Source organism: Falco cherrug, chromosome 4 (assembly GCF_023634085.1).
Source record: "Falco cherrug isolate bFalChe1 chromosome 4, bFalChe1.pri, whole genome shotgun sequence".
Taxonomy (NCBI): Eukaryota; Metazoa; Chordata; class Aves; order Falconiformes; family Falconidae; genus Falco; species Falco cherrug.
Window position 1 is genome coordinate 45,810,966 of NC_073700.1, and position 25,685 is coordinate 45,836,650.

General features: G+C 65.5%; 1 protein-coding gene across 3 annotated transcripts; it reads right to left on the reverse strand.

The window, feature by feature from the left end:
- Positions 1-202: 202 nt before the first annotated feature.
- On the reverse strand, positions 203-25,426 carry ARID3A (AT-rich interaction domain 3A). Of its 3 annotated transcripts, none has more exons than XM_055707063.1 (9): positions 25,272-25,426; positions 21,396-22,402; positions 20,404-20,719; positions 5,562-5,634; positions 4,337-4,520; positions 3,905-4,152; positions 3,317-3,613; positions 3,139-3,228; positions 203-2,940 (listed from the first exon to the last, which is right to left on the reverse strand). In XM_055707063.1, exons 2-9 carry the CDS (start codon positions 21,830-21,832, stop codon positions 2,702-2,704), a joined length of 1,884 nt encoding a protein of 627 aa, XP_055563038.1. In that variant the 5' UTR covers positions 21,833-22,402; positions 25,272-25,426; the 3' UTR covers positions 203-2,701. The 3 variants fall into 3 exon arrangements, with proteins under 3 accessions (XP_055563038.1, XP_055563036.1, XP_055563037.1); XM_055707061.1 differs by having other exon boundaries at positions 3,139-3,231; XM_055707062.1 differs by having other exon boundaries at positions 3,139-3,231; positions 21,396-22,405; positions 25,272-25,418.
- Between the last annotated feature and the right edge of the window lie 259 nt (positions 25,427-25,685).

Sequence of the window (25,685 nt, forward strand, 5' to 3'; positions counted from 1 at the left end):
GCACCAGGTGGGCACCCCAAGAGCAATGTGGGCACCCCCTGGACACCCCCAGGGACAGAAACCCCCAAACAACACATCTTTTTTTTTTTTTTTTTTTTTTTTAATATTTCATCAACTTTACAGGGTTACAATTGTCTTAAATATTCTGAAGTTTAAATACAATCTGTATAATAATGTTATTATAAAATGTAAACTTTCAGTGTTTTTATTTTATTTTATCTTTTTTTTTTTTAATAATAATCAAAAGTTTCAATACCTGAATGTTTGCAAAACTGAAATATTTCACCGGGGGCCTGGGTGCGCCCGAGGCCGCCGCTCTCAGAGGTAGAATGTGGTTTTTATTCTTTTTCTTTTTTTTGTCTTTTGTGGTTTTTTTTCTTTTTCATTTTTTACCTGAGTTAAGATATGCATGCTGGGTAAATGCATCTGCAGCTGTGTCCGTTCCTTTTTTTTCTTTCCAAACCCCAGAGAAACTGATTTAGGCTTTTTTTTTTTTCTTTTTTTCTTTTTTTTAAATCGATATGCAAAAAGAAAAATAAAGTGGAAGGTAATACGCTCTCAAAAAAAAAAAAAAGAGGGGGAGGGAAGAGGAAGGAGGGGGGAATAAAAATAATTAAAAAAAAAAAAAAAACCAACCCAAAACAGTGACTGTACAAATGCAAAAACTCGCTAAGAAAATCTAACGCCCACCCTGGGCACAAGAAACCTCCCCCTGGGATTTCTCCTTGCGGGGAGCTGGGCTGGATCCTAACAGCAGCAGAAGCCGGACGGAGACCCCGTGGCCCCCCCCCAAAAAAAAGACGGGGGTCCACGGAGCCACCAAAGGGCATTTCCAGCTCTGGAGAGGGGGGAAAAAAGGCTGGAGGGGGGTGGGGGTGAGAAAGCTGGAAAAACCCCAAATCCCCTGAGATCGCCACTTCCCCAAGCAAAAAAAAAAAAGGGGGGGGGGGTGTCCCACCAGCAAGGGACCCCCCCAGGCACCTGGGGAAGGGGGGAAAGGAACCCTGTGCTCGAGGCTAAAACCTGAGGAACTGAGATACCGAGTTGTATTGGGGGGGGGGGGGTGTCGGTATCGGATCGCGATTGTGTCTCACGCAGATGTGGGTGAACGTTTTGGAAGGGGGGGGTGGGGGGGGACACAGAAAAAAGGCTAAAAAATTGCAAAAGAAATGAAACCTGGCCGGCTGGAGAGATAATGATGCTTAAAATAAATGCTCAAGGCTGGGGCTGCGGGATGCTCTGGAGGTCCCGAAGGATGCGAGCATCCTTCGGGACCTCCGGAGCATCCCACAGCCCCTCCCCCCCCCCCAAAAAAAAAAATTACCATCATGGATATGGGCTCCTGCATCCCATTGCTAAATTGAATATTTTACACCGGTCCCCTATAGAACCCCCCCATACATTGGCCGGATCCTGCTCTCGCTAAACTGCTGCTTTTTGGAGAAAAATACACCCAAATTGGCTCTGCACAGTAGTATTGGGGGGGGGGAATAAAAATAAAAATTGCCAGTGCAGCCCAGCTCCTGGCCCTGCTTGCCCCCCTTTACCCCATGGGGATGGTGGGGGGGTGCAGGGGGGGGATGCTGCCTTGGACGAGCAAATCAGCCCAAATCGCTGCTGTGGTTCAATGTCGGACCCCCCCCCCCCGGTGTGGGTTGGGGGTTTGGCGAGGCGGGGGGGAGGGCAATGGCTTTGGGCTCAATTTTCTCCAGTGAAGCAACAGCCCAAAAGCAGCGAGTTCCCAAGGATGCGCCGGCCAGGTGGGATGGGCAGGGGAACAGCATGTTGCCCACCCCCCATTGCAGGACCCCCAAAGGTGGGCACAGACCCCCAGCCCCTGCACAGAGACCGGAGGAGGCTGGAGGCTGCGGGGTGCAGGCAGGTTGCCTGTGCTGGGGGGCTGCCAGCCCTGCCAGCTGCTGGCACAGCCCCACCAGGATGAGACCCCCCAGCCCCATACAAACCCCTGGGGGTCTTGGGGTGCCCGCAGGGTTCCCAGGGGAAGGAGCAGAGCTGGAGTCGGCCACCGACAGTGAGAGGAGAAAGGAGGTCAGGCGGTTTCCAAGCTCCCGTTTCCCTGATGAACACTAATATATATCATTTGCATGTTAAAGTTTGATACTTTTCTCTTCTTTTCTTTTTAGAGAATAAAATAGAAGCTATTTACAACAAAACAATCAAACAACAACCTCTTAAAATCCCATATAGTGAGTGTAGTTCTCAAAATAAAGGGGGAGGGAAAAGGATCTAAATGAATAAAATATCTCCCGATTTCCAATTATTATTTTTTTTTTTATCTTTTTTTTTCTGTTAAGAGAGTGCCGGGGGGTTTCACTAAAGCTCGCGTCAGCAGGCGTCCGTGCGTCTGTCTGGAGGTAACACGAGTTAAAAAATAATAATAATAATAATAAATGTACAGTGCAAAGTGTGATGTGAGTGAGGTAAAACGGTCCTGGACCGGAGCGGCGCAGCAGGACAGCCGGCGGCTCCGACAAAACCCCCCTGGCTAAAGCTTTTCTGCCTGGCAAAGGAAAACCCAACAACAGGAGAACAAGGGCAGAGCCCGGCGAGACCCCAGCCCGGCGAGACCCCAGCCCGGCGAGACCCCAGCCCACCACGCCCCGGCGATGCAGGGCGAGCTCTGCCCCCTCACCGCGGCTGCTGGCGCTGGCGAGGGGAAGGGGCCGGGGGGCCGGGGGCGTTAAGGCGAAGTGTTGTTGGAGGTAGAGCTGGGGGGCACGGCCAGGCTGGCCGGGGCTGCAGGGGGGACGCTGCCACCACTGCCACCGCCGCTGCTCCCCACCCCGCCGCTGCCACCGCTGCCACTGCTCCGGCTGCCACCGCTGCTGCCATTGCCTTTGCTGTAGGCAGAGGAGGGGAGCGAGGAGGAGGAGGAGGAAGAGGAGGAGGAAGGGCCGGGCGTCTGGGCGAACAGCACACCTGGGGAGAGAGCGGGGGGGGGGCTGAGCTGGGGGGTGGCATGGTGGTGCCAACGCTGCCTGCGCGCAACGCATCTGTGGCCAAAACCGGGGCGAAGGCCGGCAGGAGCGAGGCCGCGTGGCGCGCGGTGGGGGCTGCTGGGGATGGCGGGGGTCGAGCAGCCCCCGGCCCGTGCCGGTGGCGTGGGGAGCCCCTCACCTGTGTAGACGATACCGTTGATCTCAACTGACATGCTGATGCTGTTGGTGCCGTTGCTGCTCAGGCCGGCGGTGGAGTCCTGACGGTTCTCTGCTGGGGGACAGGCGGGTTATGGACCCCACCGGGAGCGGGGGCCGCGGGGGCTCTGCCGGAGCGGGGGGCCGGGGCCGGCACTGACCTGGCGAGCGGGTGCCCTGGCTGTTGATTCGGATGCTCATGGGCAGCTGGGCCGTCATGGCCAGGAGGTTCTGCTGCAGCGCCCGCTGCATCAGCCGCTGCTGCTCATCTGTCACCAGCGCCATCTTCTTCTCCGGGGGCTCCCCCGACTCCAGCTTCTCCCGCAGCTGCTCCAGGGCCGCGGCTTGGGCGGCTGCTGCCACCTGCACCGCAGCCGCCTGGGCTGCCACCACCGGGTGGCCAGCCAGCGAGACCGGGAGCCGGCTGGGCATGGAGATGGGGATGGGGGAGTCCTCCTCTGCAGGGGCAGAGCGGGCGGTCAGGGACACAGGGGACAGGGATGGATGGGTGCCACCACCCCAGGGCTTCCCCAGCCCTGGCACAACATCTCAGGGTCCCTCTGTGCCTCTCCGTGCCCCTCCAAGGGCCAGAGCCGGGTGACCGCAGCCAGGGTCCCCAAGCTGAGCCCAGGGTGGGGGAGAGCAGCGTGACCCCCCCTACCCACGGCGCCAGCTCTGCCCCTCTCGGGGCTGTCCCCCAGTGCCGGGAGGGGGCCCAGCCCGCAGCCGGACCCCGCGGTGGCTGTTACCTTTCTTGATCTTCTGGACAGGAGCAATGGACCCGCCGTTGGTGGCGGAGGCCAGCCCCAACGCTGGCACCGGCAGCTTGGGGGAGGAGAGGAGGCCGTGGGTGCCGCCGGGCGAGTAGGTGAAGAGGGAGCTGCCGAAGCCCTGCCGGCGGCCCTCCCGCCGGTTGCTGTCGATGGCCGCCTGCAGCTCGTTGGGGTTGCTCAGCCCTCGCTTCTCACATTCGTAGGGGTACAGGTACTTCATGTACCTGCCAGCAGAAAGGGACGGGGACGATGACGGTGATGTGGCGGCTGGCGACCCCCCTACCCGTGTGCCGCCCCCTCCCTCCCCACCGCCCCCAGCATCCCGCGCAGGGCAGAGGGAGCGCGGGCAGCACCGGCTCTGCCAGAGGATTCTTCCCCCCCTCGCCACACCGAGCCCCCGCCGCTCACTGGGTGCGCAGGGTGAAGGCAGCGCTGGTGATGGAGGTGGGCAGGTTGAGCCCCTTGGTGATCTCCCGCCACAGCTTCTTGTTGATCACCTCCACCAGGCCGCCCTTCTCCGTCACCAGCGTGTACAGCATGTACAGGTCCAGCACCTGCTTGGCCATGATGGGGATCCGGTTGACGGGGGTCCCTGGGGAGCAGGGGGAGGAGAGACCGGGTCTGGGCTGCTGCATCCTCACCCCCGGGCCAAAGCCGGGGTGAAGCCATCAAGACCCCCACTGTGAGGCAGTGTGAGGGCCAGGGGGCTCCTGCTCCTCCCTACCCTTTCACCGTCCCCATCCTCCCCCCTCAGGACCCCCCCTCGCTGCCGTCTCGCTGAGCATCAGCCCCAAGAACAAAGGAAACAGAAACTCGCAGTTTTCAGCCGCAGCCCCCAAAACGGGGCTGAGCGCCATTGCTCAGGCTGAGGTCGGCAGCACCCAGCAACATAAGTTATTTATAACAGTGGTGGCGCTTCCCGGCGGCGAGGGTCCCGCCGAGCTGGGGGCCGCACATGCACGGGGGAGTTCACCCTCTAGCGCCAGGGAAGGGGCTGCAGCATCTCCCCCCTCCCGGGGGGCTCTGACCTCCCGGTACTGGTGGGTGAGGCAGCTCTGGTGGGACCCTAGTGGGACGCCGCCAGCGCTCCCCGGCCCCCCCGCGCACGCACACGTGCTTCCCCCAGCACCCGCCTGACAAAAGGCTGAAGGCAGCGATGCGTCAGCATTTCCAGCGCTGTTTTCCACGCAGGAACCAGACCCTCGACCAGGCGAACGCTTCGCTTTCAGCCCTTTCCACCCCCCTGGGCCCCCCCTGCCCCCTCCACCAGCCCAGGCAGAGCAAGGAGGCAGCGAGGGGCTTCACTCTCTGCAACAACCCAGGGGGGCAATAAGAGCGGGGGGGGGGGGGGGGGGGGGGCGGGCAAAGACAGCTGGAGGGGCTGGACCCTGTGGGGAAGGGGCCGCAGGTCCCGGATGTGAGGGGCGAGGGGAGCGGGGCTGGGCGGGTGAAGGAGGGGGGGCTGCGGGCGCCAGATCCAGCCCAGCAGGTTTGACCCTGCTGTGCAAAGAGGTTAAAAATTAACCAGCAGCCCAACCGGAGCTGTGACCTCGGGGTTGTAATGAGGGGCGAGGAAATGAGCCCCCAGCCCCGGAAAGGCGTGGGGAGGGGGAAAGCAGGCAGGGGGGCTCACCTCGCTTCTGCATGAAGCTGAAGAGGTCGTCCAGGAACTCCTTCCTCCTGGGGTCGCCATCCAGCTCGTACAGCTGCGCAATGAGAGGAGAAAAAACGCTGGGAAACCCCCTTACCTGTGCCCCCTGCTGCCCTGAGACCCCTGGTCCTCTCAAAGCAGCACCCCTGGGGCATGAGCCTGCCAGCCTGGGCTGTTCAGCTGGCAGGACACCGAATGGCCTGGGAGGGTCCCTGCATGGGGACGTGGGGTCCCCGGGGTCCCTGCAGCATGGGGCTGACCTGTGCCCATGCCCTGGGACGGCGCTGCCATCCCCTGCCTGCCCCGCTCAGCGCTTGGCCCTGCAACGCCGGTGCCGAGTTGCGGGCTGGAGCAGCTCCCACGCTGCAAACACCATACTCGGCCCCCAGCGCCTCCCAGGAACACCGATCCCGGTTATTTTTAGCATCCACCACGTGCTCGGCACAGAGCAGAGCAAGGCTTCGGCGTGATCCCTCCTCCGCACCTGCAATGCCAGAGGGAGCCAGTGCCAGGAGCCAGCATCAGGAGCTGGCGAGCTTGTGTGCCACGCTGTGAGCTCGTGCACCACAGCATGCACCCATGTGGCATATGGTGCACACTCGTGTGTCACGCTGTGATTTTATGCACCATGGCACGCACCCATGTGCCACACGGTGCACACTCGTGTGCCACGCCATGAGCTCATGCACCACAGCGCGCACCCACGTGCCACACAGCACACACTCATGTGCCACGCTGTGAGCTTGTGCACCACAGCATGCACCCACGTGCCACACGGTGCACACTCGTGTGCCATGCTGTGACTTTGCACACCACGGCACGCACCCATGTGCCACACGGTACACACTCGTGTGCCATGCTGTGACTTTGCACACCACGGCACGCACCCATGTGCCACACGGTACACACTCGTGTGCCACGCTGTGAGTTTGTGCACCATGGCACGCACCCATGTGCCACACGGTGCACACTCGTGTGCCACACCGTGAGCTCGTGCACCACAGCGCGCACCCACGTGCCACATGGTGCACACTCGTGTGCCACGCTGTGAGCTCATGCACCACAGCGCGCATCCACGTGCCACACAGCACACACTCATGTGCCACGCTGTGAGCTTGTGCACCATGGCACGCACCCATGTGCCACACAGTGCACACTCGTGTGCCACGCTGTGAGCTCGTGCCTGCAGCAGGGTGCTCAAAGGGGGTCCCTGGGGGTCCGGCCCTAGTAAACACGTGCCGTGACGAGGCAAGGAGTGCGGTGAACTGGACCCACCCGGCAGAGCCTGTTTCCCTCTGGAAAGCAGCAAATCTGCCCGGTGAGGCCGGTGCTGAGCACGGGCTGCCCCGGTGAGGCTTCGTACCCCTCAACCAGCAGCTGTGGGGCTGTCAGCATCTCCTGCTCGAGCATCTTCCCCCCGGGTCGCTGCGCTGCCCAGCACGGCTGCCGGAGCGAAGCCGGCAGGATGAACAGAGCTGGCACCGCATGCCGCGCTGCTGTACGCAGCCGGGACGTGTCTTTCTAAGCTGGGGCAGGCAGACCCGAGCGAGGCTCCCCGCACGGCTGCGCCTCAAGCACCCGGTTCTGCTGGGGCATCTTTTGTCAGGACCCCACCCCGCGCCTGACAGCCCGGCACATTCCTGCCTGATTTATGGCAGCAGGATCTGCTGGCCTGAGCGCCCCGGCACGCAGGCAGGCACGCCGCACCGGCTCTGCCTCTCCCTGGTGCCGGCAGCCAAAGCTCAGCGCGGTTTCTGCCTAGAGGCGGTGGCTGATGGATAATATTCCCCTCCTCAGGATGGGTGTCAGTGCAGGGGTTGCAGGGGCAGGTGCTGCCAAGATGCCACGGGGATGGCTGCCGCAGTCCTCGCCCCAGCCCTGGTTGCCCTTGGCCCCTTGGTGCTGAGCAGCTCCCACTTTTCTCAAGAAATGACAGCTTTGAACAACTGCCAACAGAGCCGCGGCCGCGGCGGCTGGGAGGGGGCTATAAATATTACCACGTAACTCACCAGGCATGCACCGCGGGGCCGCCAACCGCATGGCGGCAGATCAGCACGTTAACCGGGTCACCGATACGCCCGCTCGCTCCCGCGGGCATGCCTGGCATGGCACCCCGGCGGCACCGGGAGCCACGGGCAGACAGCCGTCACCCCGGCTGCGAGGGAGGGGTGCGAGCCCCCTCCTCCCACAGACCCCCAGGGAGGATCCGGATCCTGTGGGGCCAAACGCGCCTGCCGGCACCGATCAAAGGGATCAATGGGGCCGCAGCGATAAGAGGGGCAGGGCGCCGCAGGAAAGCCATAAACCCCCAGTTCCCCTGGAAACCTTGCCCCGCTCGCCTGGGCCCCAGCAAACCCCCCGGGAAAGGGCGGGAGCCACTGTCACCACCGGCTGAGACCCCTCAAAGCCCCTCTCCCACCCCAGTGCTGCCAGCATGGGGTCCCGTGCACAGGGGGAGCTCGGAGGGACCACGACACAGGGGGAGCGGAGCGGTGCCCCCCAGCAGGGCAGGGCTGGGAGGTGGCACAGCGGGCACCGCCGTGGTTTTTCAGGCTGAGCCGCAGGGGCTGCCCACGCCAGGCCGAGGGATCTTGGGCTGGCACCAATCCAGCCTCCCCCGTTTCCTTGAGCGGCTTCGAAAGCCACACACTGAGAAAGCCCTGCCCCGGCACCCACCGCCACGGCACAACCCTGCACGGTGCTGAGCCCCCTGCCCACGGCTCCGCTGCCTGCAGCATCCTTGCCACTCCCACCCCCCACCCCCGTTAACCGGGCACCGCGGCAGAGATGCTCCGCTCCAGCACTGCCGGGACCCCCAGCCCGCAGGGTTGCACCAGCGCCAGTGTGCCAGCCACAGCCAGGGGATTAAATACAAACGCTGGGGAGGGAGAAGTACCATGGCACTGCGGAGGGAAGAGGGGGCTGGAGAGGGAAGGGGGAGCATCATCCTGCTCGGGAGAAAGGGAAACGCAAAAACCCAGAAGCGCTGGCAGCTGGGAGGGTTTTGCCTGTCCGTGGGGAGCTGGCAGCGGCGTTGGCCTCAGCCCCTGCGCCATCACTGGGATGCGGTGCTGAATCGCAGCGGGATATGGGCATGACTGAACGTGGAGCCGTCCTGGCACAGCGCAAGGGTGTCACGAGCAACCTATTAACCTGCAGAGCTCTAAAAATCGATTAGCCCTTTATGAAAACATCGGTTCATTCAATTTTTATAAAGCCAGACTTTAAATAAAGCCACTCTCCCCGGCTGCAGGTGGGAGCCACGGCTGCGGTGGGAAGGGACAGACACAACGACGGTTCATTTACTGCCGCAACCCCCCCAGCCGGGAGCCCCCCCGGGCACGGTCCTGAGGGGAACGGAAGCGTTTAAGAGGATGAAAGAAAATTAACCATCAGCTGAGGAAAGCGTGCGCCGGCCGGTACCCGGGGATTAGCAGCAGCTGGCGGGCGGCTGCCCCGTGTGCCGTCCTTCCATGTGCCCCCTCCACCGCCTGCCGGCCTCGGGGGTCCCACGCCAAACTCCACTGGCCACGGCCACTCTCCCCACCACTCCCAGCCGGGATGAAGCCACAGGGGGGTCACTGGGGCCAGGGAGCAGAGGGAGCCCCATTCCCGCCCGGTGCCCTCGAGGCCCTGCCGGCACACCCAGCGGCGGCTGCCGGGCAAAGGACGTTTCGCAAGCTGCCGCTTGTGGTTGGTTGCTGGCCAGATTTCGACAGCTCCGCCGTGCTCGGCTGCTGCTGGCTGGCCACCACGGCCCTGGCGTGGGGCGAGGGGCTTGGCCGGGCCAGGACTTCCCTGCGCCAGGTGCTGCACCCCTAACAGCCCCCCAGACCCTCGCTGGCTCTACTGCTGCCAGCAGAAGCGAGGGCAGCTTTCCCAGGAGCTGTGCTAGCAGCGCCGTGAGGCGAGGACGTGCCCTGCCGTGGCCGGGACGTGCCCTGCCTGCACCGCAGCGAGCGGCGTGTGGCTGAACGGCATCTGCCGAGCTGGCCTCGTCCCCACTCGCCACCCGGGCACAGGCAGGGAGGTGGAAGGGGGCAGAGACGAGTGACTTCCAGCAGCCCCTCGCAGGATTTCCTTGCATTGACAGCATCCCGGGATTGCCGGGACACCTCGCGGGCAGCGCTCCGGCACCGACAAGGCCACAGCAAAGCAACCGCACACCCTGCGGACACCGAAAGGCAGCGCGGGCAATCGTAGGAAGGCTTAGATACTGGGTCCCAAAATAAAAATTGAGGAACAGAAACATGTTCTTGTTTCAGTAGCGTGCGAAACCGAGCGCGCAGCTGGGCTCAGCACGGACCAGCTGCCGCTGGCACCACCGGATCGAAATCAGCAGGTGCTGATCCCCGGCCGGTGCCGGTGCCGATGCCCTGCCTGCCATGCTCCAGCGTGGCTTCTGCTCGGCACGAAGCGCGGCGCCTCACCGGGGAAGCGCGGGTGGAGGTGGCGAGGCTGGGTGCAAAGGTAACGCCAGCCGCCGGGCAGCGAGCCGCGGGGTGAGGCCGCCCTGCCGCCGCTGAGTCAATAGATTTACATTTCGTAATTAGGGAGGCCGCGGGGAGGTAGAAACGACTTAATCTGCCCCGAGAATATCCTCTTACCGTGGGGAGGCTGCCCTGCCACGACGCCCCAATGATGGGCCCCCACCACCAGAGCGCGGTGCCAGGGGATGCTGCGGCACAGCCAACACCAGCCCGGCTGGGGGGGATAGGAGATGCCCCCCACCTCCCCGAGAGCCCCCGCGCTGGTGGATCTGGCCCCGCACACCCAGTGCTCCTCCAGCACACAGCAAGCGCCTGGTGCCACCGGCACGGCCAGCTCCACGCCATGATGCTCGACCCGCCTCGCCGCCGGTGCAGCCCCCACCGGCCCCAGCCCTCCGTCCTCGCGGCCGGCTGAGGACGAGGTGCCAGATGGCCGTTGCCAGCAGATATATAATTAAGTGGAAGAGGAATTAGGAAGGTGGTGGGCGGGCGGCACTGACCCCGCACCCCAGCGCCCCGGCAGGATGCCGGCCCGGCGTTTGGTGTGGATGACCGGATTAATGTTTCAAACCAGATTATGGAAAATCCCAACCCGTTGGCTTTCAAAGGGCTGGCGGGGAGGCGGCCCCTCGGCAATGCCAGGAATGCAGGAGAGAGCCCTCGGCACGGGAGCAGTGCGTGCCGGGGGTCCGGCTGAGATAACACCCCCACCCAGCAGCCCACCATCCCCCTGCTACCGGCCCCCCCGCACTGCAGGCAAGGAGGGCAATTAAAGCAGGGAGGGGAAGCGCCATGTAATGAGGCTCTGGGCGCGCAGCCAGGTGAGTCTCCCCATCGGCAGGAGCCCCCGTGCCCACCCCAGCAGGCATCACAGGGACCCCCCAACCCGAGAGCAGGGTTGTGCATGGCCAGGGGTGCAGAGGAGCCCGTGTCCCAGCATCCCGCCACCGAGTCACAAACACCACCCTGCCCCCCCGCCCCCGGCTCGGTTCCGGGTTTTCAAGCCTCGGGGATTAATTTTCAAGTTTCTTTTCCATCGCCAGGAAGTCTCGACACTCTCGGCTTTCCTCCCTTCTCTTCGAAACCGGTTTGGGACGTGCACGCCGTGAGCTAGGGCGGGAGGACAGACCCCCAAGGGCCACCGCAGCAGGGTTGGGGGCTGCCACCGGCCCCTCCAGCGGGGCTGGAAACGCCTGAATTTCTGTATTTAGGGAACAGATACAACAAAGGCAGCGCAGGGGAGAGCCCACCCCAGCGAGGTGCCTGGCAGGTAGCAGGGCAAACGTCCCCTCTGATGGATTCCAGCCCGGGCAGCGTGACGGGGGGGCTGCTCCTTCGCTCTTTCTTTTCTTCCTTCCTTCCTCTGAGCGGCCCCCAGGGACGGTCCCTTTGTCCCGCTGACAGCCGAGGGGGTGATGCTGGGAGGGGGGAAGAGACCGTGCACACTAATGAGTTATTTAACGAAGAATAAACACGCAGGCGGTGTTTCCCGTCCTGTTCCCGGCTGGCGCACGAAGCCCCTTGGCCCCCAGCGTGCCGAGGCACCGGCCCTGCACCGATCACACGCCAGGACCCGCAACCGGGGCCGGAGAGGGCATTTATTCAGAAAAAGAAAGTAATTTGTAAAAACAAGACTGAAGGGCTGGTGACGAGCCCCGGAATGAAGCGTTTCGGGTGATGCTGCTGAGGTGGTTTCCTGTAAGATGGTGGCTGAGTCAGGGCTGGGGGTGTCCGAGCTGCGCAGCCCCTTTGTGTAGCGCGGCCCCTTCTGCCAGCGCAGCTGCTGCGGTGAGTGGGGGGCAGCACCGGCACCACCCCCCCGGCCGTGGGGGTATCGGGTTTGCTGGGGCCGATCCCTCCCGGCAAAGGGAGAGTCCAGCCCCGGCACAGATCCTGCCACAGATAAAGTGCTCGGCTTAGGGACGGGTCACCTCTCGCTGTCCCCATCCCTAATCCCCCACCAGCCCCCCGCAAAGCACAGGGCAGGGCAGGGACCACCGAAACCCCCGGCAGCAGCCCCCCGCCACCTCTTTGCTCGCCAGCTCCGAGGTCGGCCAGGAGCGGGACGGTGCTGCCGGGAGCCTCGCCCATGCGGGACCGATCCGGCTTCTGCCGCCGGCGAGTCCACTGACCGGCCCGGCGGGATTCCTGCGGCCTGAGCAGCGCCAGGGCTGCCCGGGGCGGGGGGCCGCTTCCGCGGGGGCAGCCGGGGAGGGGGCCGGGGAGAGCTGAGCCCTCGCCGCCACGCTTCCCGTCGGCACTATTGTTCCCACCAGTTCCCAGCATTGTCCCCGCTGTGGGTCGGCACCGCCTGGGCCGGGACACGGTCCCACCGCAGGTGCTTCTCCCCACCAGTGCCCCCTCCTCGGGCTGGGGGCCGCGGGACCCTGTGGGTGGCAGATCTGTTGGTGCGCCTGTGGCACAAGGACCAGCCCAGCCCTGATCCCCAGCCATCGCCCCAAAGGTCTGGGGGCCCCGAGACCACCTCAGGTTCCCCCAGCGCCCGCAAACCCCCCCGAGCGATGCTGCAGCCACATTCTGGCCACAGTCCCATGGGTGCCACCCAACCAGACATGGGGATGGGGACAGGGAGCCCACGGCACTGCAGCAGCGTCCCATCCCAACCCGAGCCCCTCGGTGGGATGGGGTCCTACATGGCCCCCATGCCCAGCCCCACCACCTCCCCAGCCAGGCTGGGGGGAGCAGCCATATTGGCAACCCAGGGGGACATGGGCCAGTGTCAGCGCCGACACGGCGGGTGTCACCGTGCCATGGAGGGGGACATTGAATGGGTGAATTAGTCGCCATTTAACCTCCCTGACCCCCCATTGTCCGTGCGCCACCCGCCACGCTGCGGGGCCGCTCCTGCGCGGCCAGCCGGCAGCCACCGTGATGCTCCGTACATCCACGCACCGGAGCCGTGCCAGTGCTGCGTGTCACCGTGCCGGGACCCACACCGGCTCCCAGGACAGCTGCGCTGCCGCTATTTTTTCCCCTTCCTGCAGAGGAGGAAGCGAATCCTGCTGCAGTTGCATTTCAAACGACGGTTTCAGAAGGACCTGCTGGGCAGCAGCGTGCCCAGCTCCGGCTAAAATAAAAACTGATTCAGTGTCTGAACACCAACGCGTGGCACGAGCTGCCAAGAGGTCACCGCCGAGGCGGTGGGACGGGGGAGCAGCTGCCCTCCGCCAGCCGGGGCAGGCACATGGGAGCCCTCGCCGCGTGCGTGCCGGTGCATGCCCTTGACACATGCTTGCTATCGCACCGGACCTTGTGCAAATATTAATTCAGTGGAGTCAGGCAGTGTTGAGAAAGCTCGTCCCGGGGAGCAACACCCAAGGGCCGGCTTGCACACTGCTGGCCAGGCAGAACCCGGGTGGGCGGCCGAGCTCGAGCTACGCGGCACAAACCTGGGAAACCACAGCCAGAGCACCAAATCTCTTCTTGCTGGGAAAGCCGTGCAAACCCTTGGGGCATGTGCCCCAAGGGTTTGCACGGCTTTTCCCATGTGCCCCCAGACCTCCCTGGGGTGAAGCCCTATAGGGCCGGCAGGTCGAGACCCCTGGGCGAGGACCCAACCCAGGCGCAGGAACGCGGGCTGCGTTGGCCCTTGCAGGCGAGCTGGGGTTTAAATTCCACCATATGTAAATGATCGTCTTAGAAAGGGGATCGCTGTAAGCCAGAGCAGATGAGTCACCCTGGGGCTTCCACTGCCCGACCGGGGATTTGTCTAATTGCAAATCTGTTCCTGAAATGCGAGGTCCTGCACCTCCGTCCACATCCATCTGTGGGACGGCCGCTCCACCGACCCTGCCAGCGGTCCCCACCACGGTGGGGGTGGTCCTGGGGGGGATGTCTCCTGCCAGCCTCGCACACCCTGGCCCTGCCCGTGGGAGCTGGAAGAGATCCAGCAGCCGCAGATGGTTTTGACAAGCAGCCAGCTGTGGGCCGTCAGCCCTGGGAACCATCATCGCAGTGCTGCTCCGGCAGCGCCGAAACCTCGCTGCTTCCTTGCGCCACCGATGACCCACGGAGGGGAGGGGGACAGCCACGGGGAGAACACCGTGGTACTGATGCAGCACCAGAGCGACGACAGCTCTGCCAAAGCTGCTGCCTGACCCCATCCCACTGCGGCACAGGAGCAGGCGGCGGCATGGGGCAGCACATTGCTGCTGGCGGGGCTGGCGGGCAGTGGAAATATGTCGGTATTTGAGTCTTGGAAAGCAGACACTGCTGCCCGAGCAGGGGGCTTCCGCGATGGCCGTGGGCAGAGGGGTGCATGAGCAGGCAGGGAAACTGAGGCAGCAGGCTCAGCCCTTTGCCGGAGGGATTTAGGACCAGTGCCTGCCTGGGTGCTCCTGGCTGCCATCTGCACCGGGGCGAGACCCCCAAACCAGCCACTGCAGGGGGGTGACGCAAGCCCTTTACCAAAGGACTACCAGCACGGCAGCGATGGGGCCATCCCCTCCCCCAGGTACACGTGGGGAGCAGGGACCCTCCTGGGGGTGGAAGAGCCCCGGCCTCCGAGCAGCCCCAGCGCAGGGTGGATTATTGCGAGCTCCGTCCAGAGCGGGGACCCAGGCACAGGCAGATTAAGTGACCGACTGGAAGGGTCAGGGAGCAGGTCAGGAGTGGAGCCAGGAGCTGTGCCCAGAGCCCCCCAACCCGGCTGCCCCAGGGGGCTCAGAGCCTGGCAAGCGGGCAGCACAGGCAGATGCATGTCAGGGACGTGCCCAGGCGAGAGCGAGGGGCTCCCCCCACCCCCAGACTGCCCCCACCTCTCATCCTGGCCCCCGATTGCGGCACGTCCGGCTGGGCCCCAGGACCGGGTACCATTTCTCTTGTGGTTTGAGCCAGAAATAGGGTGATGGGGCAACGCTGCGCCCTTGCCCAACCGCTCTGCTGCCGGGCGGCTGTTTGCTTTGCTGACAAAGGACCTGCTCTTGCCTCTACTCTTTTTTTTTTTTTTTTAACTTCTTTTAAATAAACCCTCACTCCTGTTAGTTCAGCTGTGCTGGAGCTGGGAGGTGGCTGCCTCCTCTGCAGCCCTTGAATCATTGCAGGGGCTGGAGATCTGGGGGGCCAGGGGAACGCTAACAGGTGATGGCCGGGCTGGGGGGGGGAGCCAGCACAGCTCCAGAGCTGAGGGGTGCTGGGGGGACGGTCCACCCAGGAGCAAAAAAAATCAGCTGGGTGAAGGTGCTGGCCAAGTACCCAGAGCAGGAGGGACGTGTCACCCGTCCCCCACCTCATTAATTATCCTGGGTCTCACTGGGAGAAATGGCTTTGTGTGGTGCCCGGATGCCAGGACCAGCACCCGCAGGCACCCAGGCATCAGGCTGGGGGAGGCACTCAGCGGTTAAGCTGCTCTCGCTGAGAAGTCCCTGACCCCCGGCCAGGGATCTGGTGGGATTACGGCTCTGGGAATGCTCCCTGAGCACTGTGAGCCAATTACTGAGCTGGATTCCCAGCCAGGAGCACCCTTCAGCAAGCTGGATGGTGGCACAGAGCGAAACGGGTGACGGCTGCGCTGGGGTCATGGGGAGGATCCGGCCCTTCTTTGGGGAGGGGTCCACCTGTGACCAAACCACTGCCCCCGGAGCCCCAGCCCGCTCCGGTCCCCTCCTTACCCCCGTTATCTGCCGCTGGCCTGGCCAGGCACCACAATCACCTCCTCCCGGCACAGAAGCACCCGTCCGGGGGGCCCCAGGGTGCTGCCCTTTATCTACGCCCCTGCCATGCCGCGACACCGACCAGAGCTAAACCGCCTCTGGGGTGGGGGGACGGTGGCCCCCGGCCGGGCGACGAGGCTCGGGTGCCCCTTTCCCCGCACAGGGGCCCCCTCTCCCTCCCCGGGGGTGGCTCATCCGCTCGGCTGGCTAATGCAATAAAGCTCTAATCAATATTTTAAAGAAAGTAAATGGACCTTCCCGCCCTTGTTAAAAGGCTGCAGGGCCCCCGCTCCCGGCCCCGCTCCCCCAGCCAGCTTTGGGCTTTTTAAAGGAAAATAATCCACGGGAGAAAGGGCCCTGCAGCGGGGGCACTGCTGCCACGGCGGCAGAGGGGATCCCCCACACCACAGCCAGAGCCTGGGGTTCCTGCACAGGGCTCCGAGCCCCAGGGTTTTGGAGGAAACATGGGCTCTTCTTCCACTCCTCCTGCAATTCTCCCAGGAAAATCCCAGCTTCATCCTCCTGGGAGCCGCCACATCCCTGCCACGTGTGCAGTCCCGGCTGGTCCCCAGCCCCGGGGGTCCGCTTTTGCCCCCCCTGTGCCCTGTGTGCCGCCCACCGAGGTTGCAGAGTTGCTTTCGGTTTATTTTTTTCTTTCCCCAACTGTTGCACTTTGAAACACCGTATCTCGGGGGGAGTGCTGCTCGGCACAAGATAAGGGCTGAGGTTTTCACCCCCCATGTGCCACCATCGTGGTTCGGATGTCCCCATTTGGGACAGCTTAAGAAACCTCCCTGCACCCCCCCTCAAAGCACCGGCACCCTACCAGCACCCCACCGCTGGCACAGCACCACGCCAGCTTCTTAAAGCCTCCGACGCTTCCTGCAAGCAGGAGCAGAGCTGGGGGCTTAAACATCAGCCTGCAGCACCCCAAAGGGTGCACCCCAAAACAGGGCATCCCCAAGGGAGCCCAGTGGGCGAGGCAGCTGGAGGGAGCACCAGGAGACAGATCCCCCCAGCTGCCCTCTTGCGGGATACGGTGCCGGGGTGCAGGCGCCCAAGGAAGCGCAGGCAGCACAGGAAACTCCAAAAGGGGCAGAGGGAGGAAACTCCGGCTCTGCGGGCTGCCAACGCACCCAGCACTCACGCTCCTGCTATTAGTAGTGCACAGTCATAGCAAGAATGAAACAGAAAGGTTAAGAGAGGGGTTCTCCGCAGGGCAGGAGCAGAGGACCCCCCTCCCCAACTCACTCGCTGGGGCACGGACATCAAAGCAGGTTTTTCTCTGGCAGCCCCAGGCCGGCAGCAGGAGCGTGAGGCCAGGCATTACGCAGCAGTTTGCGGTGGCACGCAGCAGTGCTGGATTTTTGGCAGGGGTTGGCTGAGCTGCTCGTGCTCCAGCGACTTGTCAAAGCCCAGCTCCCGCCGCCAGTGTTGCCCTCTGGAGCGGTGGCGTGACGGCAAACACGTGCGGTGCGAGCCCCAGTAAGGCCCAGCACCCAGCCGTGGTGCCCTGGAGGGCAGCAGGCTGGCAGTGCGGTCCCCCTGGCATCGCCCCAGCCCCCCCGGCATCACCCCAGCCTCCCCATCGTGCCTTTTGGGGTGAGGTTAGAGATGACCCCAAACCCAAGCAAGCGCGGATGCGGTCCCAGCCCAGCATGGCAGCAGCATGGGGCAACGTGCCGATGTCCCCCCTGCCCCCTCCCGCCCCCGCCGTGCCACCGGTGGGGCTACCACAGGCACAAGACAAAATGAAAGTGATCCTGGCCTCACTGCTGGCCAGCGGAGGAGGATGTGGCGGCCATTCCCCATGGAGAGCCTCCTCCCACCCCAAAAATGCCCCTTTCCTCCCCCAAGGAGCCATCGTGGCCCCGGCAGCCGCTGCCCCCCGAGCCCCCCGCCACACTGGGGGCTCCTTTGTTCTGCTGCCCGCGCAGGCAGCGCCCCGGGTCAGCCGCTTCGCTGACCTCTGCCTGCACGGTAGCCATCCCCGGGGACAGGGAGGTGCCACGCGCCGGCTCCCTAACCTCCCTAACCTCCATAACTCTTCCTCACGCCCTCCCCTTCCTCCTCCCTTGAACTGGGCCCCCTCCTCCTCCTTCTTCCCCCCGGCCCCCCGCAGCTCAACCCGGCTGAGCCCCAGTTTGCAGGAATCTGGCCCAGATGGGTCAATATAACTCCGTGGTGGGGACAGGGACAGCCCCCCAGCAGGCACAGGGCACCGGGGGGGGGGGTTCGGTGCGGGGAGTCGGTCAGCAGAACTGCCCGGCGAGGCGAACGGTGCCGGGAGCCCCATACCAGGCTGGGCCATTCATCAGCACCAGCACATCCAGAGCAGAATCTGAACGCAGGGAGACCTGGAGAGCCCTGGGGGCATCGAGGGCCTGGGCCAGACTACCAGCCCCTCACCACCTGTGGGGGCCCGAGCATGCCGGGAGGCAGGGAGAAAGAGATCAGCCCCCCGCCTCCCCCAAAGCGAGCAGCCGCAGCTCAGCCCCAGGAGGTGCTGGGGACCCCACGCATCCGACACGCAGCAGGCTGCACGCTCCCCGCAAGCTCCGGGAGAGCAGATGCGCTCCCAGTGCTGAGTGGTGAGGAGCTCCTTTGCAAACAAAAATCCAACCCTGAAACAGCCCCTCCCTCGAGCACTGCTCCCCCACCATGGTGGGAAGGCACAGCACCAGCACGGCCACGCTCACAGCACCACTGGCAGGGTGGACCCAGCCACGCTGCACCAGCACCCTGGTGCCGCCATGGTTTCCCCTCCTGCGCCTCAACCCCGGCGAAGGGGCGGCAGGGAAGCGGGTAAAGCATCCCCTGCCAAGCAGCGCCAGGGCCATGGCGGCCGCCCCACGCCGGCACTCGCTGTTTACATTCCTGCTGCTCCTTCCCAGGCCGCAGCGGCCTGGCTGCGCCAGCTGGGCTGGAGCTGGAGCGCTCGGCAGCACGCGCTGGAGGGTGGCCAGGAGAAGCTCCCGGCCAGCGCAAGCCCCTGGCCTGGCTCCAGCGGCCGCAATCCAAGCGCCGGCGCGCTGGCGGGCTGACGTGCCGGGGAAAGCCTCTCCCGGTCGGGTGCTTCGTCTCCTCTCCTCCGCCCACAGCGCAGCAGCGGCAGCCACTTTCCTCCCCCCTCCGGCTGCTTCCACGATTAACTGCTGTGCCGGGCTCTTACCACCGACCCTGGGAAGCTTCCCGTTGGGAAGAGAAAGGGGGAAGAGTGGGGGCTCAGCCCCTTTTGCCAGCACAGCTTGGTGGGCAGAAGGGACAGAGGATGCGCTGAGGACTTGGGCTGGTGTCCCCAAGTTGCGTGGCTGCGGTGGAGGACCTGGCAGAGTTTACAGCATGGTCCCTGCCACATCTACAGACCACTGCACCGGCGCAGCATGGATCCTGACCACCCAGCCCCAGATTTTCCCGTCAGATCCCAAGGGCTGAGAGCAACTGCTGGGCACGCAGGTCTGGTACGGCACCGACAGTGACAAACAGGAAGATCACAGCGCGGTATCGAAAAAGCCTCTTCACAGATATGAGATCACATCCCCGGCCCCTCGCTCCCCGATGGCAGGAAGCACAAAAGAGAAACCACAAGAAGAGGAGGAGGCAGCGTAGGTGCAGCGGCACAAGGGACACGCAGGGCAGAAGCATCCCTCCTCCCCTGCAAGCTGGGCAGGAGTGCACTGGGGAGGGCGGCTGCACGCTCTGCACTCGCTTGTGCTTTCTCCGCCAGCCCTGCCGTCAGGCTGCCCACATCCAGATGTGCCGGCAGATCCCAGCAGCCCCTTCCCCCTTTTGGGAGGGATGCGATGGCCCCCCTGAAGGGGAAGGGGCAGGGGCCGTCGCATCCCTCCCGAAAGGCCACCGTGCCCCGGTCGCTCCATCTGGGTCCCATCTGCTGCTGTTGGCTCCCATCCCTTCCCCCAGCCCTAAACTCAGATGTATTTAAACACACACATCAAAGGTGCCGGGCAGCCCCTGGGGAGCCCCAGCTCACAGCACATTTCCTTCTATTAGCGAAAAGCGGGGCGCAGAGAGCTCCTGCGCCGGGAGAGAGCAGGAGTGCGCCTGCCTCCTGCCAGCCTGGCTCAGCCAGTGAGGGGAAGGCGATGGAGGGGGCAGCCAGGGTGCTTTCTCCCTGGTTTCACTCTTCAATGGCATTTTGGTGGTGGCAGGGGGACAGCTCTGCCCCCAGCATCTGCACGGCCAGAGCCATCCCACCGGGCATCACCTCTGCACTGACAGGTCCCCTCCAAAAATGGTGGGGAGGGTGGAGAAGCAGAAAACTGAGAGTCCCTTCAGATTCGCAAGTCCAGGGTGGGGTTTTTTTCCATCATTTTCAGCAAGAACCCCCCCAGTTCCCTGCAGCAAATCCCATCACACCATCCGCCTGTGCCGGGGCCAGGCTACAGTGCCAACCAGGACACAGGATCCCACTGAAGCCACCAGCCAGGGATGAGGGAGAGGCTGAGCCCAAGCACTAAAACCCTGGAGAAATCCCACATTTTCTTAGCAGCAACAACAGCAGCTCTATCCAAGAACACTACCAGAGGCAGCACCACCAGAGGCATCTCATCGCAGCTCTCAAGGACGCAGAGACGCACGGCAGAGCGGAGGGACAGGGGAGGGAGGGCGCAGGGGGGCACACGCATCCCGGCGGGCACCTACTTGCTTGAACTGCTCCTCGTAGGTCCAGTCGCCATGGTCAGGTGCCGGTGGCGGGGGCTGCGCGTGGCCCAGTCCGGAGGGGACCCGCTCCTGCCCACCCGGCAGCCGCTGCGGCTCGCCCCGGTAGTGCTGGGGTGCCGGGGGCTTGCGGAGCAGCAAGGATCCTGCGCCTGCCCGCACCGCCTCTGCTGAGCTGAGCCCTTCTTCTCCCATGTCTTCCTCCTCCTCATAGTCTTCCTCTTCCTCCTCCTCCTCTTCTTCCTCTTCCTCCTCACCCAGGTCCTCCTCAAAGTCGTCTACAACCCAGTTGCCCTTCCTAGAGCAGGGGGGAGGGAAAAGATTTGGTCCCACGCCAGGCAGGGGGCTGGGTCCCCAAAGCCGATCCCTCTCTCCTGCCGTCCCCCCGACAGGTGCCCCACAGCTGCGGGGCTGGGAGCACCACACCAGCACCCAGGGCACCCAGCAAAGCCCCGGTGCACCCCTGTCAGCAGGTGGCAGCCCCACAGGGCACCACTGGCATCCCAAGGCAGCAGCTCGGGCTGGGAGTGGGGCTCTGCCAGATGGCTCCCAGCCTGTTCCCTGCCCTGGCGAGGACGCAGGCTGAGGGGAGGCAGCCGTGAGGGCCCTGCATAATTTAAAGCCAGCCCAGCATCCTCTGTCACGGCCCCACGTGGCTCCCTGGCCAGAGATGAAACGTCGCCCCATGCCAGGCCAGCACGAGGAATCACGGCTGCTGAGCCAAGCTGCTGCTCTCGGCAGCTCCCGCTCCAGGACATCCTGACAGCACCGAGCCGCCTGCCCGCCCTGAGCTGCACGAAGACCACCCCCCAACACAGCACAGGCACCCCCCGGCAGCCTCTGCCGCCGCTCCCCAGCCCCAAAGGGAAGCCTGTGTCCCCAGCCAGCCGTGCCAAAACCCACCAGGGCCAGACCGCGTCCCTGCCCCTTCCCTGAACCATGAGAGCTGCCAGCCAGGGCCAGCGTATACTCACAGGCCCTCCTCCTCCTCCTCCTCCTCCGAGCCCATCTCCTGCTGGTATGCGCCATCCTCCTCTTCCTCCTCTTCACCGCGCTCCTCTTCCTCCTCTTCCTCCTCCTCGGAGGCCTGGCTCTCATCCGACAGCCCCGGGCTGGACGAGTGGCTGAGGCCGGCGGCGGCTGCCCGCATGGCGGCCAGAGCAGCCATCTGCGCCCGCTGGATGTGCGCGCTCTCAGGCTCCACTCCCTCCTCCAGGGGTGCTGGGGCCGGATCCTGGCCACGGCCCCGGGCCGGGGTGCTGGCAGGGGTCTGCCCCGGGGCCGGCGGTGGCTGCGCCGGGGGAGGTGTGGAGCGCTGCTGCTGCTGCTCCTGCTGCCGCGCTTCCAGTGCCTGCTGCAGCCGTGCGCGCTGCTGCCGCTGCAGGTTCTCCATCACCGCCTGCAGCTTCATGGCTCTGCCGGCGGGCGGTGGGTCCCCGGGGGGGCGAGGGGCGACGCACCCGGGGGGCAATGCCCCGGAGGTGCGGGGGGCAGCACCCGGCAGGCTGCCGCGCTCCAGTGGGGCTGGAGGCCCAGGCTGGGCAGCGCCGGGGGGGGCAGCCCTGCAAGGGGGCTGCCGGGGCCCGGGGGGGCGCGGGCAGCGGAGGGTCTGCAGCACCGTGGGGGTGTCAGGGCAGGAATCGCTGCTGCCACCGGGTCAGGGCAGAAGGATGTGCCCCCTGACCCCCCTCAGCCTTGCCCCGACGTCTCCTTCACTCAAGGGTTCCGGTGGGAGCTGCGGGCACGGGGTCGCTCGTGGGGATCAGGGTGCTGCCGCTGTCGGCGAGCACGCTGTGGGCAGGTGCCGAAAAGTCCCCAGGCTCAACAGGCAGCGGCCGCAGCCCAGCACATCGCCCCTCGCCCGCCAACCAGGCACCTTCGGGGGGGTCAGCAGCCTGGGGTCAGCGTGGAGTCCCCCCACTTGCGGCCAGGCGTCCCTAGTCCTCGGCCAGCTTGGCTTCCAGAAGGCGTTGGCGCAAACCTGCTGGGAGAAGCGGAGGAGGGTCAGCGGAGCTGCCGGCAGGAGCTGGCGAGGAGGAAGGAGTTAAAGACAGTGCAGGAGCCTCATTAATCTCGAGCTAATGAGATAGGGAGGCCGGGCCCTGCTGCTGGAGGGGGAAGGGGCCTGCCGGACCCGATAGCCCTGCCTGGCCCAGCAGGCAGCGGATACCGGGATAGCAGCGCCAGCAGATAACAGCCGGGCAGGGAGGGCACTGGGAGAGCCGCCCCACGGGTCCCCCACGGGGGACAGGGCTCATCCCCACCCAGGGACACGCCACAATGGGCAAGGGGAGCAGTGGGCAGCAGCAGGCAGCTGCCAGGCCAGTGCCGGGGTGCGAGCAGCACCAGGGTCTGCACCATGCGGCAGAAGGGCCCAGCGGGGTCCCAAAGCGTGGGGGCACCCGTGGGTCCCCAGGGCAGGCTCCCACGGTACGGGCAGGCAGTGCCTCGCTCCTCGGAACCCCGGCAAACAGGCTCTGCCGGCCGCCCCTGTGAGCCCCCACACCTCTCCCCTTCCCCCAGGGGCTGTGGGTCCTCTGGGGTGACACCGGGCTGCGAGGGGCTCAACTCTGCTCCGCTCCGCCAAAAAGCACTGGAGAAACCAGCACGTTATGGCTGGGCCCTGCAACACCCCCGCTGCCCCAGCACCCTGGCCTGGGCTCCCCCCGCCACATCAAGCCCCAGCGCAGCCAGAAGCCAGCCCTGGATGGACGGAGCTCCACCGGCAACAACTCCGGCTCTGCCGAAGGCAGGGAGCTCACCGCACCACCGCCACGGTGGTGCCATGCACGGGCATTGACTCAACCGGGCAAACACCCTGTTTGTGCTGCCGCGGGGACCTGTGGAGCACATGCACCCTGGGACCCTTGCAGGGACCAAGCCAGGGCCAGATCCAGGGGTGACTGGGGACACGGGCAGCCCCTGCCGCGGGGGCAGGACAGCCAGCAGCATGTGGGAGCCGGCAGCTACAGCACGATCCTGCTAATTCTGGAAAGGGGAACCTGTTTCCAGCGCAGGCTGGTGCTGCTGCCGGTTGGGTGGAGGGGTCAGAGCTGCTTCCCCCGCGCCTCGCTGCGGCGGCGGCCGCATCCGCTCGCAGCCCTGCCGTGCTTGGCTCCTGCTACGAGCGCGCCGTCACCGTGGTGGCCCTGCCGGCTGCACCTCAGCTGCTGCTGCTGCCTTCAAGGGAGAGCCAGCACCAGGGCAGCAGGAGCTGCTCAGCCATTTGAGTGCTGCCCAGCCCCTGCCCGTGCCTCAGTTTCCCCTCTTCTACCCCAGCCATCTCCATCTTGCCTGCGCGCAGAGGGGTGGCCTTGGGGCAGGGACCCTCCCCTCTCTGCACAAGCAGGGCTGCCCCGGAGCAGCAGCCACTCGCCAGCCGTGGCCACGCTCCCCGCCACGCAGCCATCCTGCACCACATCTGAGCTTCATCCCCTGCGCCCGCGGGAGCCACAAGCAAACCGGAGTGAGACTCGTCCCAGGCACGTGCCCCTCCGGCCCAGTGCTGCCACGGCTCTGCCTCGCCACGACTCGCCAAATCACTCAGTGCCAGCACCGGCACTACCGAGAGCGGGGAGCAGAGCCATCGCCACCAGCACCCCAGTCCGTGGCCATGCTGGGGCCATGCTGCTGCATCCCTGTGGGGAACCGAAGCCCGAACGCAGCCGGAGCGTGCCGGCATGGCGAACCAGAGCCAGGGGACGGTGGCACCCCAGCCCGGCAGCCACGGTGACCTTGAGCCGTGCCCCTTTGTCCCTCCTGGCCGCACTGGGCCGTGGGACAGCGCGGGCGCTGCCGGGCGGCGCACGGGGGATTTCGGGCAGCAGCACCCACGTCCCGCAGGGCAGGTGCTCGAGAGAGTGACAGCGGCTACGCCGGGCTAAAAATATGCGGCAGCGGGCGGGGGTGTGACGGATGGGGCCTTTGTGCCACCGATGCCGGGGCCTGGCCACGGCTGGACACCCCCAGACCCCCGGGTGGGCTCCCGCCACCGCTGCGGAAGGGACCCCCAGAGCAGCGCGAAGACTGACATAAGGAGGAGGAGGATGGGGAGCCCGGGCCCGGGGGGCACTCACCCCCGGCGATGGGCAAAGCTGGGGGGGCCACGGGAGGGACCCCCGGAGCGGGCTGGGGGCTCATCCTGGAGCTGAGGCCGGACCCACTCCCGATGGCACATGGCACCGCCTGTGCCTGGCCCGACGCCGGGGCCAGCGGCCCCCATATGAACCCGGGCCCGAGGGGGGAGCCAGGGGGGAGCCGGGGGCGGGGGGGGGGGGGTGGGGAGGATCCGGCCCCGCGAACCGGTAAAGGGGGGAGCGGCGGCCCCTTGCACGGGGAGAAGAGACCGGGCTGGACCGGCAGCTGCCACCCAGCCCAGCCCCGAGCCCGGAGCTACGGGAGGCCGCGGGGCCGGAGCTACCCCGGCCGAGGGCAGAGGGCGGCGGCACGGTCTCGTCCCCTTGCTCAGGGGCCGCCGGGCGGGGCGCGGCGCGGGGTCTCTAACCGGCCGAGGCAGTGACGCCCGCGGGGGCCGCGGGGCCCGGGCCGAGCGCGGGGGCGTGCCGGCCGCGCCGGGAGCGGCCGCGGCGGAGGAAGCTCCAGCCCCGCGCGGGGGAAACGGCCGGTAACCGGCCGCGATGGCGGGGGAGGGAGCTCCCCAGTCCCGCCCACAACCGCCCACAGGGGGTCCCATCCCGCCCAGAGGACGCGACCGGTAACCGGCCCCGGTCCCGGTCCCGCTCAGCCCCCGAGCGCGAGCCAAGACCCCAACCCCCGGTTCCGGGCGGAGACGGAAGGGGGGGAGCCGGTACCGACCGCGGGGCCGGTGTGGAGCTGCGTCGCCCGCTTACCCGGTGGAGGCCGTGCGCCGCGAAGCCGCATAGCAGCCGCGGCCGCCCGGGGCTCGGGCTGCGGCGGGGCCGGGGTGCGCTCGGTGCCCGCACGGCGGCTGCTCTCCCCGCGGGCGGGCGGCAGGGCCCGGCCCCGCCCCGCCCCGCGCCACCATTGGCCCGCTGCACCCCCCCCGCCCCGCCCCGCGCAGCCATTGGGCCGCCGTCCCCGCCCCGCCCCTCCTCCCTATTGGCCCAGCAGCGCAGCCGCATGCAAATAGTGCGCGCGGTGGGGCCGCGGGGCCGCTCGGGAGCGCAGCTACAGCGCCGCCCCGTGGCCAGGTGGGGGAGTGCCGCCCGGCGGGGCGCAGCCCCTTTAAGAGCCCCGCCACAGCCGGGGCGGTGCGAGGTGATTTAAAGGGGCCGTAGCCCCGG

What these genes read in the sequence shown, in the direction of transcription:
- ARID3A (XM_055707061.1), bottom strand. Translation starts at nt 21,832, where the DNA reads ATGAAGCTGCAGGCGGTGATGGAGAACCTGCAGCGGCAGCAGCGCGCA. An exon ending in CCAGGGCACCCGCTCGCCAG is followed by an intron (nt 3,232 to 3,316) that starts GTCAGTGCCGGC and finishes CCTGTCCCCCAG; the next exon opens with CAGAGAACCGTCAGGACTCC. An exon ending in CAACGGTATCGTCTACACAG is followed by an intron (nt 2,941 to 3,138) that starts GTGAGGGGCTCC and finishes CTCTCTCCCCAG; the next exon opens with GTGTGCTGTTCGCCCAGACG.